Here is a 15,535-nt window from a genome sequence, read left to right on the forward strand (position 1 = left end):
TGAGGCTACATTAGCTTTTACTAGCATAACACAGCTGAATCTCAGACTTTGGAATTGTATTGCCATGCAGGCAACCATGTTTTGACAAGGATGAGGAATGCATGAAATATAAAATATAACTCTGGGTTCGGCTGCATTTGCTTTAATCGTTTTAATATAATAGCATCCTGCAGTGTTATTGAAATGCAAAATCGGTGGAGATCTCTTCAAATGTTTTTCCAGAGAATTTAGGTATAAATCTGCATCTGTGGTGAGGTAATTTGCTTCAAACTTTTTGAAGATAATTCTTAACAGTGTTATTGGAACATTATAGCATATTAAAGAAGTGCAGCAACTTAATACAAGAGATTTTTTTTAAATAATCTATTAATTTACATTAATTTAATCAAGTAATCTTATGGAGTGAGATCTTTGTTGTATATGAGACCATGGAAGTAAAAGTGGGAACATGTAGAGACGATATATTTATTTACTCTATGCGCACAAAATGTACTCAAACAAACTGGACTATCTCACCCCACTTAAAACAACATAGACGGATCTATAAGATGTCCTCTAAACTTGCTGTCAACAAGCACAGAATTGGAAAAACAAGTTCTGTTTTGTCACTGCTGACTGGGGTCAGGTCAATGCAAACTCAGATAAAGTCTATATAGGCCTCTTCTGCTGCCTGGGCTGGTTTACTCTGGGCAAAGTTCCACAACATGTAGAAGCTGTCAGTTCTGAAGGTTACTACGACCGTGAGGCATGAAAAAGTTCAGTGAGTTAAAGATTAAATAAAGGTGTAAATGTCTTAAGTGAAACTCATTAAAATGCATTACTCAATTAACTTGCGTGTTCATTATTTTCATGTTTCAATAGTTGACACGTTATTTTGATCCTCAGACCTGAAGAGAACATTTTTGAGATAGGACTTCATGCTAGAAATATTGATGTTACTTTATGTTTTTATAAGGTCATAAAGGGACAGGGACACTTGAAGCCTTTTATGTATCGTATGTGCTCAGACTGAAGATCTGAGAAGAATTCCATTTGATGGAAAAGTATTGTCATCCAGTCCTGCCCACGGCAAATATATTTTACTACACCAAGGAAGATGTTGAAAATATGGATTCACTATGATGGATAGTTTCAAAACAAAAAGTCTATAGGAAGGCAAGAAACCTTGTAAAGCTGTAATGCTCATAAGAAAATTAAAATCAGATAAATAAAAAGGGAGACAATGTAGTGCGTAACTTCTGTCACCCCATTTACATTACTTTATATGAAAAAGTTACACACTATATCTTTAAGACGAGTCTTGAACAGCATATTCCAGAAATACAACCTCAGATTGTTTTAAACAATGAGCTAACATATCTCGCATACCTCTGCTGATGCTAAATACTTGCCGTTACATGGTGATCAACTCTCCACCCCTCCCTTGTTTTCTCATTAGTCAACTATGTGACTCTACAGGAACTTCAAGTATTCTTGTATGTCAGTTGGTTTTAAAAGTTTGATGTTTTTTTGTCTATAAATGTTATAAAAGCAGTATTCCCTCACTCCAGCTCTATCTCTTAAGATCTGCTTTGTTTTGTTCTGTACTGATATTGGGCAGCTTCTGGAACAAAGTCCACTTTTCTCTCAGTCAAGCTGCTCCCCTCAGCTTTACTGCTGACGTTTAAATTGGATGCTCCCCTCAAAGTGATGCATGCGTCTCTCCGCCTGTCACACCAGCCTCTTGTTTACTTCACACCGTTTCCTCCGAGCAATCAATGCAAACCACATTTTGCCGCCTGATGATTCATTTGTTTTGCCACAAATATGAAATTACGAGTCTGTTTACGGATACCAAAAATTGTCCCCGAAAAAATCCTGTTAACCGTCATGTCCTTTCCGGGAGGCAGAGACAATCAGTCTCCAGATTAGTTCTTCAAAGAATCCCAATATGAAAACATTTCTTGTTTTCATCCAAAGCTAGTAGGATGGATGGCTGTCTGTCTGTCTGTGTGTAAGGATGCTTTTCTGTCTGTCTGTCTATAAGGATGGTTTTCATCCTGGAGTAAGAAAAACACATCTACTAAAATTAGCTTTAAAAAGGTGTTTAAATGATACAACATTTAAATACAGCTCATTCAATCACGTTTGACGTTCATAATATAGAACAGAACACACAGTTGAGATCAGGGCGATATTCATGAAACTAAATTTGAAAACACAGGAAACTCTTGAGCGGGGGAGGAAAGTTACAGGGGAAGAAATATCCACAACACACTTAAAAAGTCCTTTTTCAGGTGTGACTTGTCTCAGCTTGACACAGTGTCTCTAGAATGGAGGTCCATCTCATCCCGATAGAGATAGAAACAGTCTCTTGTCTCTACTACTGGTCCATGGGCTGTGGAGGGGCCAGTGAGCTGATGAATGCAGCAAAGTGCTCTGGGTGGCAGCGCTGGTACTCGTTGATTTTCCTCTTGATCTGTTTGGGTGTGTCCTGGTAGTAGTTCTTCTCATCTCTGGCCATCGCCTGCAGAGAGAGAGGGAGAACAGGATGGGTCAGTTTAGGCAAAAGATTTTGTGTAAGGTTGTCTTGTATTGGTAAATGGATTTGACTTATATAGCGCTCTTTAGCCGATTTTCTCAGCCCCAAAGCGCTTTACAATTCTTACCACATTCTCTCACACACACACACACACACACACACACACACACGGCAGTAGCTGCCATGCAAGACGCTCTCTGAACCACTGGGAGCACTGTGGGGTTCAGTGTCTTGCCCAGGGACACTTCGACATGTGGCGGGTAGCCGGGGGATCGAACCTCCGACCCTATAATTCAGTGGACGACCGCGCTACCCACTTCGCCACTGCAGCCCCAGTATTTCATTTTTATATCTTAAATGTTGTATTAAATGCGAAACTTCTGCTTTTATGCTGCTTTCTTGGACAGGACAAAGGTTAAAAAAACTAAAATATAAGGAATTATTATGTTTTGGACCATCAGACCAATGAAGAAAACAAGCAAACTCTAATTTACTCTTTTTTTAAGATTATTTATTTGGGACATTTTCGTGACTGACTCAGCTTTTCCGAATTGGAAACTTGTATGTTGTATTATATAAAGAAAATGTTATTGTAGAAAAAGTTAGACAAACACATTATCCTTTGTTTTGACTGATAGTGGTTGGCCAGTGCTTTCAGTAATGACTCCTATTAAAAGCAACGGTTGATAATCCATTTGAAGGAGGCATTATTTTTGTTAATAGCTCAAGTCATTTAAACGTATACCCTTCGCCTTGCAGGGCAACAAAATACACTACGCTCCAAGCGCTGTCTAGAATATGCACCAGAATGTCCCTGCAATTATAATTTGTTATGAGAAAAAGTTTTGAAAAGACTACTATGCTCAAACTCTATTCATCATTCAGCCAAGCATCTTCAATGGAAACTTCTCTGGGAAGCCAAACGGAGGGAAGGTTATCATTGGGTTAACACAAGATGAAAACATCCCAGAGACAAATTAAGTTTCCTCCAGAGCTTGTGAGCACGTCCAGGATGGCACAAACAAATCGTTTTAGACCTTGGGCGGCCAGCGCTCATTTTTCAGATGTCAGGGTGTCCTTGAATGCACCATCAGGGAGAATTTCTGAAACAGTTTTCAGACATACAGCAGCAGTCCAGACAGTGATACAGTAAACCTGATGCCTTATGTAAAAACAATGCTTCCAGCAGGCTATTGAGGGCATGTTAAGCTTCAAGCTGAACTCCTGGTAATGGTGTGTGTGGTGAGTTAATGGCTTGTACAAACGTGAGGGAGATTGATTTTCCTTTGCAGTAGATTGTTTTCAACTCTCAAAGAGTTAAAGCAAGTTTGATGGCAGACTTATATTAGACCAATTTAAAAACAACTAAAACTGAAGATATCAATTACTCTTGGTCAGGGACAATTTTCCATAAAATATGACTTATTTGGTGCAGTGAAAAAGTAAGATCTACTTCAAATGTTAAATATATGTTTTAATTTGGTCATTCAAAATACACAACTCAAAAGCCCAAATAATATCTTTATCCATCGGATAAGTTGAGACTTCAGTTGCTGTGTTCTCACCTTGAAGTTGAATTTGTGTTCCCGGACCATGTGCTGAGCGTACTCAATCAGGTCTGATGATAACGTCTTGGAGTCTTTCTCTGGACGGCTGGCCTCCTCCTCCAGCTCTGCTCACACACACACACACCAGAGACGTAAGAGACACATCATGGCAGAAAGATGAATTACTTCTCCACCCACCTCTTTTATTCATTTTCTGTTTAATATCGTGACGACCAGGGTAAAACTGAGACATAATATGCAAACCATCACGGTCATTCTTTGTGATATGAAATATTCAGCTTAGGGTAAGAACTGCCACTGGTGTTCGTGGAATTAAAAGTCATTCAGCATCTGTTGAAGGCCAAAAGCTCTGTCTGCATTCCAATCGGTCTAGTTAAACTGCAATTTCATTGAGTGTCCAACAGAATAAAGAAATTGCCCTTGGGTGGTGGTGGGCATTAAGTTACATAAAGTCCATGAAATCCATTCATTTCAACTGAATGACTGCTTTTAAGGCTTTTGCTCACAGATGAAACACAAGGTCCAAGGTGCCTTCACTTTGATTCAACTTGACACGTACATTTCAGCTGTTAATAATTGAGAAATGCTCTCAAAAGCTTTCATAGAAACTGTGCTGCACACCCTCTAAATCTTCAAACTGTGGTCTGTTGGGCGTCACATAACAGAAGCAGGATGGAGTGGTTGGAACAGATTAAAAAGAAAATTCTGGTTGTATTTACATTTTAATTTTAAACAAATTCCATAAAAATAAAAAATAAATGTATCCAACAAATGCAAGCTTTTGGACAACAGTGACCAGCTGTCTGGAAAAATTGACTGAACCTTTTTTATGAGACTGTACATTTGCGAGGTGTTTTTAACAGATATTACGGAGTAGGAAAGTCAGAAAGCATTGAGAAAAATGAAAGGCCACATTGCATATTTCAATCTTTTCATGGAGTTTTGTTGACAATACCTCCAGGCCTTACTCTTTAAGGTTGTGTTAAAATCAGCCTTGCGTGAAATAAACATCACCATCTCATTTCTTTCAGAAAGGCCACTGCGTTGGCAGAGCGGCATTGCCAGAGAGCTGCTGCTTCAATAAAGAGAAGTCAGTGTTGCTCAGCAAAACAGTAAATACTGACTCAACTTTTGCCATAAAAACAAGAAAAAATGCAAAGTCATCCCAGAGAGCACTTGGATGGTCAATTACATTTTAGCAAGACATTTTTTTTCTCATATATTACCTAACGAATGAGTGATTATTATATCGTTTAGCTGACGATATCCTGGCGGAATATAAAAGGACTGTTGACGTTTTATCTTTCCACCGCTGTAAAAAATTATTCCATATCATATAATAACGTACTGTGCTGTTTATTAACAGTCTAATACACCTTCAAACTCTTGGATCTGTTACTTGAATCCTGCTCTAGGTGGAGTCAGTGATTCTGGAGAACGCTTGTTGTCAAAATATGTTTTGTCAATCTGAATATCTCCTCACAATCTGCCAAATGCCCATACTGTCTGTGTGCAGAAAAAAATCTTGTGTTCAATACAGCCTAGGCTCTGTAAACAGGCTTGTTGCTAGATACAGTGGGCCCCCTTGTTTACAGAGGATAGGCTTTGTATTTACACCAGATTTCTTTTAAGCACCCATACAGTACAGACAGGTAGCTAATCCTGAGGAGGTATTCACTGATTTTGCAAAAATTATTTTGACAAGCGTTCTCCAGAATCGCTGACACCACCTTTAAGTGCAAAAGAATCAAGCAAAGTCCACATTACTTTACATGAGGAGATCTTCAAATGCAATGACTTACGGTTGAGAACGTAGGGCTTGGTCACGATGTTGACGGGAGCTTTAGTCTCTCTCTCTTTACCACCGGTGAGCTACAGAAAGACATTATGGAGAACATTGGAGGGCGTCAAGACAGTGGGTTTGGATTCTGGGTTAATTGATCAGGAGGACAGAGGGCCATAAACATGTTTATTTCCCCCGGATCATCCATCTTCTTCTCTAATGCGGCCTGGCGGGTATGAAATGTGGGGGTGTGGCTTCAGTGAATTCATTTTCAAGACGCAATAAAGAGTTTGGCTGTTCTTGCTGCTGAGCCCAGAGGAGGCTAAAAAAATTGATCATTTATGGGTGGCACGCTGTCGGGAGAAGATACCAAAATTAAACTCTAGTGAAAAGAAACAGCAGCAGCTCAGAAGACAAAATTTACTTCAATTAACCTCAGGGTGAAAGCAGTGAAGAACAACAAAATCAAATGTGATAATAATACAGCATAGAAAATCCATCCATATTTTCATGGATTCAGAAATAAGTTTTATCCATGTTTGTTATTAATATCAGTTTGACAACTTTAACCAAAGAGGTTATTTGTTTTAAGTAGATTTTCTTCTGGTTTCATGTGTTTTATCGTCCTTACACTCTGTTGCCCCCTGCTGGCACAAATAAAAAACTACAGGACATGAGAACACGGATGTTTAAAAATCCTATCTTGCTGGATTCATTTGTTTTGTTCATTTTTAATAGAACACGCCTCTTTTTTTCCAACTCAATGGAGGCTGACCGTGACAGAAGGGAAATCCTAACAGTGGGACAGTGCCTGCTGCCAGACGGCACAGTTAAAATTAGATGTATTCAGAGTGGGGCTTGGCCATTCATATTATACAGGGGGAGAAAAAAAAATCCCCATTAGAACACTTTACCTGATCTAATTTCAGTCACGTCAATGTGTGTGATAAATGAATTCCTTCATACAGGCTTTAAGTACAGAGTGAGTGGGAGTCGGCATTGTTCCAAGAGACAGGTTTAAGGGAAGTAATGAACCATGCAAACGAGAAGGAGATGCTCCGTCTGTCCTTGGGAACACTTTGGATTTGGTATGCAAAAAGAAAAAGGAAAAAAGAAAAAGAGTGAATGGGTTCTCTTCTGTGCTATATACCAACAGCCTGGAAGCTAAATGGGGTAGTTTCATCAGCATCTGTCGAGTTATTGTAATTATCAAAAGATGAAATATTCTCACTTAAATATCACACAAATAGGAATGAGAGAACAGAAGCCATGCACATCTTCTTAAAATCCGATCGTAACAAAATATGTTTAGTCGAAAAAACCTTAAATACCTAAAGGTTTTCTTACCTAATAAGATTTCAAACAAATAACTATTTAAAACAATGTGTTATGATCAGTACAAAGAATAAATAACATCTCCTCCTTAAGGCCAGAAAATCATATGCTCCTTTGATGAGATATTGTTTTTAATATTTGTTAACAAGATAAATACCTAAAAATAGTCAATAGTGATACTGATTTCAGGTTATAGTTCATTGATTTCTAAATAGGGTTGAACATTCATAAAATTTCAACTTGTAATCGCAATAGGGAAACACAGCGAATATACAGATGACTAAATATATAAGTAACGAAATAGTCAAATTGAAGCGTGACTTTAAAACATGTCACAAATCAAATCATTATATCTGCCAGGAAAAATCGCAATATTTTTTCCCAAATCGTTCGGCTCTAATCCTTAATATACAGAATCTGTATGCAACACTTTGTCCATCTCAACTAAAGGTGTTTGGTACCATTTAGAAGAAGCATTTGTGTTCTGAAGAAAAACTCACGGATTTAAATAGGGCTGTACAAATAACCACAACACCACCATACCATGGTTATATTATATAGCCGCGGTGTGACGTCATAGTAACAATGATCACCGTCATTTTTTTTTTCCTTAATGAAAGTTAAAGGAGGCTGATTAAATCTATTTTTTATGTATTCGACATTGACACTGTCTTCCATGGCTTTCATTAGCCTATATTTTACTTTTTAGTATGCAGGTCAGCCTAAATCTGCGTGCCTCCTTCACCCCACTGTAAAACGAGTGAAAGGGTGCACCTATGGCTCAGACCAATGCCACTAGGTAAACATTAAACCCTAACCTTCTCCAAAAAAATAAAAATAAAAAGAGGGGGCACTGTTTTGCTCGCAGTCTGGAGCCTAATAAAAAGTCTATACCGGCACAGCCTAAAGGCCCAGACACACCGGCCCGATAATCGCCGTCGTGGAGTCTGGAGGGGGCAGGGACACAAATCTGTTAGGTGTGTCCCGTGAAATCGGTCGTCGTAGATGTCGTCGGGCTTCTTTTGAGCAGATTGAACAGGCAGGGCAGTCTTTCAGTTGGAGCAATTTGATTTGTGGAGGGCTAGCGAATCAGTGAAGCCCGGAAGTGAGGCGGGTAGCACAAACAGCTAACAACAGTTAGCCATTGTTTTAATGTGTTTGTTTGTTTCGTTCAGTGAGTACTCGCATGCATCAACCCTTGTTGACTGCTCGAAACTCTCTGCTAAAAATGGTGCTCTTTATGGTCCATAAATATAAATACGTATTTCTATCTATGTTTATGGTCTAGAGAGCCGTCCCATCATTTCCGGCTTCCGTATTTTTTCGGGCCACAATACAGATTAGCGCCCCCTACTGTTATAGAGCCATTACGTCCCACGCAAGCGCAGAGCGTGCAGAAAGTCAGCAGTCGGCTTGGTGTGTTCTTTGCACTTTTTTGGCCGCGACGGGAAGACAGGAGCTGCCTGAATCGGCAGACTCCATTTTCGGGGAGTCAGACTGGTGTGTCCTGGCCTTTAGGTGTAAATAAAACCTTCAACAGAACCCCAGCCGGTGGTCACTTACTCTGGGTTTCTTTATGGGCAGCGTGCGATTTGGATCGAAGGCCAGACCCATCTCCCCCAAGTTCCTGGCTATGGACTTGTTGTCGTCCCACGCATTTCGGATCTGAGTACTGAGGAGGAAGAGGCATTATTTTGATTAAATACATGGCAAAATAAAAGGTGCCGTCCTCAATTTAATACCAAAACCCATCCGTAAAAGGTCAAGATTGTTCTGCCATCTGTCTCATGATTAAGGTACAATACAGACCAATGAGTAGTATGTAATATATTCGTGGTTTGTATTGTTTGCATGCATAATACTCTAAATATAGGCCTATTCTGATTTTTATTACAAATGCATAACTGTGAGTATATGTTGTATGATAGAATAGGAATGCTGTTTAGTGCTGTACATGTCTCAACGTGACGTTATGGCATGCTTATCAAATCTGTGATGGTAATACGAGGTAAAATAAATACACATTTTTTTCAGTTATTAAGTTGCTACGTCACAAATACATTATTTATAAAAATCCAAATCACATCACATCTAAGCATTTTTTGAGAAATTTGAAAGATTGACTTATGACATGTTCGTACTGACCAAGCTTAAGTCCTATTTTCTTTTTAAATTAACTCATTGAAATGTCTTTAAAGACTTTTGAAAGATCTGCGTCAACACTAAAATCCTCCTCACATGGTTAGCAAATGTTAGCTTAACATGCTAAACTTACTTCTCTATCCTCGGGTTGCATTTCTTAAGGTATTGCTTCTTCATCCTTTTCCGGTCCTTGGTGTAGTCGAACCTCTTTCTCTTCCCTGACTTCTTGGCTTTCGGCATGTTTGTGTTTTTTCTCTGTTTTGGAGGATATTTTAAAGCCCAGCGGAGGTTTAGTGCAGTTTAGTGATGCTGAGGGGAAAAAGCAACGTGCAGAAACAGGAAGTTAGCGTTTGTTTTGTTCCGGTCATGTGACTAAAGACCACGCCTCTTTTCTATTTACTGCGAGAGGTCCTGCAGGTCAAATGTGTAAATTAGGCCTATACTGTATATCATCATGAAACGTTGCTAGTTGATTACTAATATTTGATATGAATCCATTAATATTTGACATTTGAATATGTTGCTTACATTATTACGTTCTATTATTCTAATGTCTCTTCATAATGCCCTCAATAGGCCTACATTGATGGATAGACTTTATTTTGTTCATTGGTGACTAACTGTTCTATTTTCTTGTATTAAAGGAATTTGTGAACAAATGTGTTGCAATAAAAAAAAATGCCTTAGTAAGGAGGTCCTGTAAGGAATGGAAACATCTGCAGCTGCCACTTTTATCCTCCAGATGTCAGTCTGCGTCAGAACATATCTAAGGGGCCACTCACACTAGGGCCGCGGCCCCGTGCCAAAGCTCATTAGCATACTAAAGTCTAGAACGTTTGGCTAGTGTGACCACGCCATCCGTATTCCAGCACGGAACAGCCCCTTGGCCACGGCACACCTGGGAGAGGTGTGCCGTGGCCAAAGTACAGATGCTAATGAGATGACACGCGCACAAGCAAGCGCACAGGCGGCGTTCCTGACGTGAATTTATTAAGGATGCATTGTCCGTTAACGTCCGCTGCCTTACTAGTCGGCACCAGAATTGCCCACCACTTGGACTTGTAGCTATAATGTGTGAGAATTAACGTGTGTGTAAGCCTAGGTGTGGGCTAATAAATTAAAGAGGGAGAGAGCTAATTAGGTCGGCTCAGAAAGCACAGCAAAAAGGTTTTCGTGTTTACTCACGTTCGTCAGATGATTTTTTTTCTTTTTCCTCCCGTCAGCTGTCATAACTGCATTTACGCATGGCGGTGGAGACGCACCCAAAACAACACACCGCAGCCCGGTGATAAGGAAACAGTAGCCTACACTAAGGTTTAACAAGAAACTTTATAAAGACACTTAAAAAAACGATCTCTGCCCATACAAAAAGTTCTGACTTGGATTTGATGGAGCGATCGATGTGTACAAAACCATCCGGATACATATGGTCTGATGACGGGCCGTTATATTAATAATAAACAGCGTGCTGCACAAATATGAGACTGTTCACCGCGACCTATTACGTCAAGACTACATTTTAAAAAAAACAATAGCTTAAGGATTCTCGTTGCTCTAATGTGGAAGTGGAATATTTGATGCAAATTTGGCCGGATGAAAATATTCACAAACAGTCGTATAGCCTACAAGTAGACTAAGCTCCAAATCCTAAACGTGCACGGTGACGTAGGCAAGGTGCAAGTGTGCCCAGGCCACGAGCAGTGTGAGCACGGGCCTGCGGGGGGAGTGGGGAGGGGGGGGGAATCGTGCTGAATCGTGCTGAGCACGGAACAGGCAAACGGCACTAGTGTGAGTGCGCCCTAACAGGCTGCAGCCCCATGGCAGCCTCACACCAGTTTGATTTTACACACGGGACTTTAGACTATAGGCCTACTTATCAATCTCTCAATAGTGGCATCAAATTGAATATTAAAGTAGCCTATTAATCCTTCTCCATGCTTTTCCACTATACTCACAACATCACAATAAAGCTATTCTTAACATTTTATTGATTATGCATTTAAGAGAGCTAAACTAGGGAATGTTTTTCTTTTTCTGCACTAATGGTAGGCTACTAAACTGTCCCATTAGGCTATATATTTGTTTTTTTTACATCAGAAAATGTCCTATTATTTCCCCCCATTTGTCCAATTATAACCTTGATTTCCTCATGTGTATAGCCTGCAGAGCTATTACAAGTTGTTGTGGTCCTTGTCCGATTCTGCTAACACATGCCTATTGATTCTGGTAGCCTATAGCCTACTATTAATAACTCAACAATAATGAATTAAGATAATATAGGCTATTTTAGACTTAAATAGGCCTGCAGACTTAGATAGGCCTTACATAGGCATAATAATCAGATTTAATAGAGATAGCCATTATCAACCAAATGTGACCTAAAAATAGTCTAGGAAATGTGATCAGAGTGAGAGCTCTTTCTGTGATATCATGCTTTGCTTTATTAAAAAAGCAAATTTATAACAGAGTGAGAAGTCTGTGTTTATTTTCCTCTCTCGGGGCGGAGAGACCAGCTTAGAGGAGGAGAAAGAGGAGGAGAGAGAGAAGGGAGGGGTAGCCCAGTAGCGGACTGTTACCGGGACGGGACTGTGGTTCGCGAGAGCAGAAACGGAGGGTTGAATTGTTCCTCCTCGGCTGGGCGGTGGGAGGAGGTGGTGGACGGTGTTTAGGAAGGATAAACTGAGATTGAAGCCGGCGGGGGGTGGGTGGTTTGGGGAGGGGGGTAGCCTACAGCTGTACCAGGACAGGACAGGAGCCCCGTCTGCTGCTGCTGCTGCTGCTATAAACCCCAGACAGACAGCATCAACATGGAGCTGGAGAACATCGTAGCCAACACGGTGCTTCTGAAAGCACGCGAAGGTAAGGATGGAGATGTCCGTTTGACAGTTCATCTTTCCCGGGACCTTACCGACTTTAGCATCGGTCTTTTGGCTGGGAGGGATTCCCCGGGATATGGGCGATATCAACAGTTATAGGATACTTACTGCACTTCCACTTGGCCGGTTATCAAACCTTTGATGTTGCGGTTCAGACAGTACGAACAGGATGTTAGTTAGCCTTCCTTAGATACGCAGCGTTCTGTTGACCCCTCTACATAGAAACGTACCGAACTCCATTTTAAACTTGAGCAATTAAAAGTGTTCTGCTTTATCTGTGAACTTACATGCGTGCTTTCACCTGCTTCAAGACACTTGTCAAGTAGTTAGCTAACAGAGCACAATTCGGCTAGGAAAGATGATTAGTTAATCGCTTTGTTTCGATCAAATCCCCGTCTTCCTTGTTGACGGACCTAACTGTCAACTGGCACCGTAATACCCTTCCATCTTCACAGTGAATCTTGGTAAAAGAAAAATTCATTTTAATTGATTAATTAGTTTATTAGTGTATGCCGAATTACAGAGTGGGTCCCATGGACTTGTAATACGTGGTCAGTATGGTTGTGTGTGTTGTTTAAAGCCAACGGAAATAGTTGTAATTAAAGGGCACCTAAAAGTACCAGTTTATTACAGTAAGTTTGGCTTGGTCTGACAAGTCAAGTATGAGAGGTCCGGATGAGGTTGAAACTGTGAACTGTGACTGCAGCGACACTTTGGGTTTCCCTTGCTGATGTTGCAGCATCGATGGTCGTTTGCGAAACAGGATGTTGAGGCAATGCAGCTCTGCTGTAGCAGACTGTGTGCACACAGAATTGCAACTTATAGGCCTAGTTGTATTCATTTTGTGTAGCCCTAGTCTTCCTGTTGAAATTGTTTCTTTAAAAAAGAATGCATATTTTTTAATATTTTTGCAATGCTAGATTATTAAAAATTTACTGGGATTTATGTTTTGATACCTGTTGATTACACCGAGTGTATACATGCCTCAAATGCGAATGCATCAATTTATGAATTCTAATTTTTCCTATGATTCCCTTGCATGACAACACATTTGAAAAGGCTACACATATTAGTAAAAAATCAATTGTAAACGTCTTATTGAGAACAATGGAAACATCCTCGGAGCCTGTGTTATTGTTATTTTAAACAGGAGACAAAGATTGTGGTGACTCAACATAATCCCAATCAGCCATCTGCAGACAGAGTGACATGAGAAGATAAGTGTCATCCCTCACTGTGAGCTTATGTGCTTAGTTGTGTTTATCTGATGTGTTTGTGGAGGACAAGGAGTCTGAGTTGGGAGTGCCCTTGAGCAAGGCATCCTATCTCCAGCACCAGAAAGGCCTTGACCTCTCTGTTGCCTAGGCAAGATGTTCTCTTATCATTGGAGAACATCGGTGTTACCTTGGTCTGGACTGACGACCTTGTGTGATTCAGATATTTAAAAAGATACATGTGTGTAAGTTTGAAGGAAGTTAAACAACATGTTAGGGCAATGCAAAGAGATGTACTGTATGCAGCCAGGTGATGCCAACACATTATTATCAAAGTTCACTGCTCATTAGGTGTAAACACACCCACCAGAAGTCTTCAGAGTAATGGTAATTCGCATTTAATGAGGGTGCATCAAACTGGGTATAAGCCCTCTTCTCCTGCCCCACAGGGACCACAATAGAAATAAGCCTTTGGGCTTTATTGTGTCATCCCTGACGATTTATGTATTTCAATGTATGACACAGAGTGCTGTTCATATTTTATATCAAAATGGTCAAATAAAATCAATCAATCAATCAACCAAACTGCAGAGATGATTATGTTTGGTCAGATTAGGTCAGATGATTAGTGATTTGAATCCAAAATGTATTGATATTCAATATCTAGCTCTACTCACGTCTACTCTCACATCCGTAATTTAATATATTTGAGTTGTTGTCATATCTTGTTTCGTTATTTTGAAATAATTGAATAATTACTACAAACACAAGGCGTACATACAGTGTATCATCCAGAGGTAACTGTGTTGTCCAGTTTTCAAGCATTTACAAAGTGGTCATATCTGCTTCTTAGTTGTAAATGAAAGAGGACATGACTGCAATATAGAAGCATCTGAAAATGCAAACAAATCATTGTTCAGAGTAACACAAATTATGTAACTGTTATATTGCCAAAGCACAGTACAGACAGGCAGTTGTCTGAAAGTGCACTCACAAGTTGTTAACATGCAAATCTTTTCCATCCCTATTCCTTCGATCCCACGTTACCTGAATGCAGCATAATACACAGGATATTCTGTCATTAACGGCAACAGAATAATCACTTCCCAACATCCAACGTGTTTGTCAGGCTGCGTTGTGACATAGGCTACAATGTGCTTAAGTGAGAACATAACCTCTTTGTTTACTTGGAAACTCTTTCAGTAACTAAGTGAAAAAGTATTTTTGTGCTGGTAGAAATAGAATAGCAATAGATGTCTTTTTTCCCTTATGTATTGTAACATTGTTTTATTGGGTGTTATGGCAGTTTGGTTTTCTCAAGTCAGGCTGAACTTCAGTGTATTGTAGATACGTTATCAGTCCACTCTGACTGTTGGTTATATGGCCTTCATCCAGTTTTAAATCAACACCGATGATGAGTCACCATTGACCCATATTGTGTCACAAAGCTCCTCCCATTCCCTGCACCAGCACGACTAAAAGCTAATTGGACCGGCTGCTCTCAGTCTAAATGTGACGTTATCATTTTGTGGAGAATGAGTGTTTCCGTGCCTTCCTGTCTCAATGACAGGCCGTCTATTCACATGCGGTTCGTCTTGATCTGCATTTGCGCTAATGCACAGAACAGACATGAGGGATCTCGTTTTCTCCCTTATCAATCGGCTTATTGGTAATTCTCTGGCTGATAGTATCGTCTGTTTTCCCGGAGTCACAAACAACACATCTTTGTTTGCATTGTATCTATGAAGATAATCAATTTTTATCTGCTCATGTCTGAGTAGCAGCTGCCTCGCAGCTATTTGAATAGCAAATCCTGAAACGTGATATTGACTTTTTTTCCATGTCAGAACACAATGAATCGGCTGCTGTATTCACAACAACACTGTTATCTGTAACTACATCTCTTAAAATGCCTGGAGGATTTTCTAAAGGCCAATCGCCCCCCCACTCCCCACTCCCCACCCCCCAACACAAATATATTCAAAGTGTTGCCAAGTTTAATCTTTGAGAAGTGATTTGGCCCCTGGATGAGACCTGAGGGATGTAAACAGAAAGCAAAGGAGTTGGAATAAGGAGGACGTGTCCAACTCACTTTT

General features: G+C 40.0%; 2 protein-coding genes across 2 annotated transcripts in view; one reads left to right on the forward strand and one right to left on the reverse strand.

Moving 5' to 3' along the window:
• Positions 1 to 1,326: 1,326 nt before the first annotated feature.
• nop16 (NOP16 nucleolar protein homolog (yeast)) lies at positions 1,327 to 9,692 on the reverse strand. The gene is made up of 5 exons (XM_080041191.1): positions 9,483 to 9,692; positions 8,771 to 8,879; positions 5,892 to 5,961; positions 4,087 to 4,193; positions 1,327 to 2,506 (listed from the first exon to the last, which is right to left on the reverse strand). Exons 1-5 carry the CDS (start codon positions 9,587 to 9,589, stop codon positions 2,363 to 2,365), a joined length of 537 nt encoding a protein of 178 aa, XP_079897317.1. The 5' UTR covers positions 9,590 to 9,692; the 3' UTR covers positions 1,327 to 2,362.
• Positions 9,693 to 12,075: 2,383 nt separating this feature from the next.
• Positions 12,076 to 15,535, forward strand: part of grk6 (G protein-coupled receptor kinase 6) — a 36,611-nt gene continuing 33,151 nt past the window's right edge. The window contains exon 1 of the mRNA XM_080041736.1: positions 12,076 to 12,208. Coding sequence (XP_079897862.1) covers positions 12,157 to 12,208 — 52 coding nt within the window. The 5' untranslated portion in view covers positions 12,076 to 12,156. The remainder of the gene's footprint in view (positions 12,209 to 15,535) is intronic.

Source organism: Ammodytes marinus (assembly GCF_949987685.1).
Source record: "Ammodytes marinus genome assembly, chromosome: 14".
NCBI classification, from domain to species: domain Eukaryota; kingdom Metazoa; phylum Chordata; class Actinopteri; order Uranoscopiformes; family Ammodytidae; genus Ammodytes; species Ammodytes marinus.

Bases quoted from the DNA above. Each gene is read 5' to 3' on its own strand.
- nop16 (XM_080041191.1), bottom strand. From the start codon at position 9,589: ATGCCGAAAGCCAAGAAGTCAGGGAAGAGAAAGAGGTTCGACTACACC. The intron at 8,880-9,482 runs GTAAGTTTAGCA...CTTCCTCCTCAG, and splicing joins TGCAACCCGAGGATAGAGAA to TACTCAGATCCGAAATGCGT. The intron at 5,962-8,770 runs GTAAGTGACCAC...GTCTTTCTGTAG, and splicing joins TGCCCATAAAGAAACCCAGA to CTCACCGGTGGTAAAGAGAG.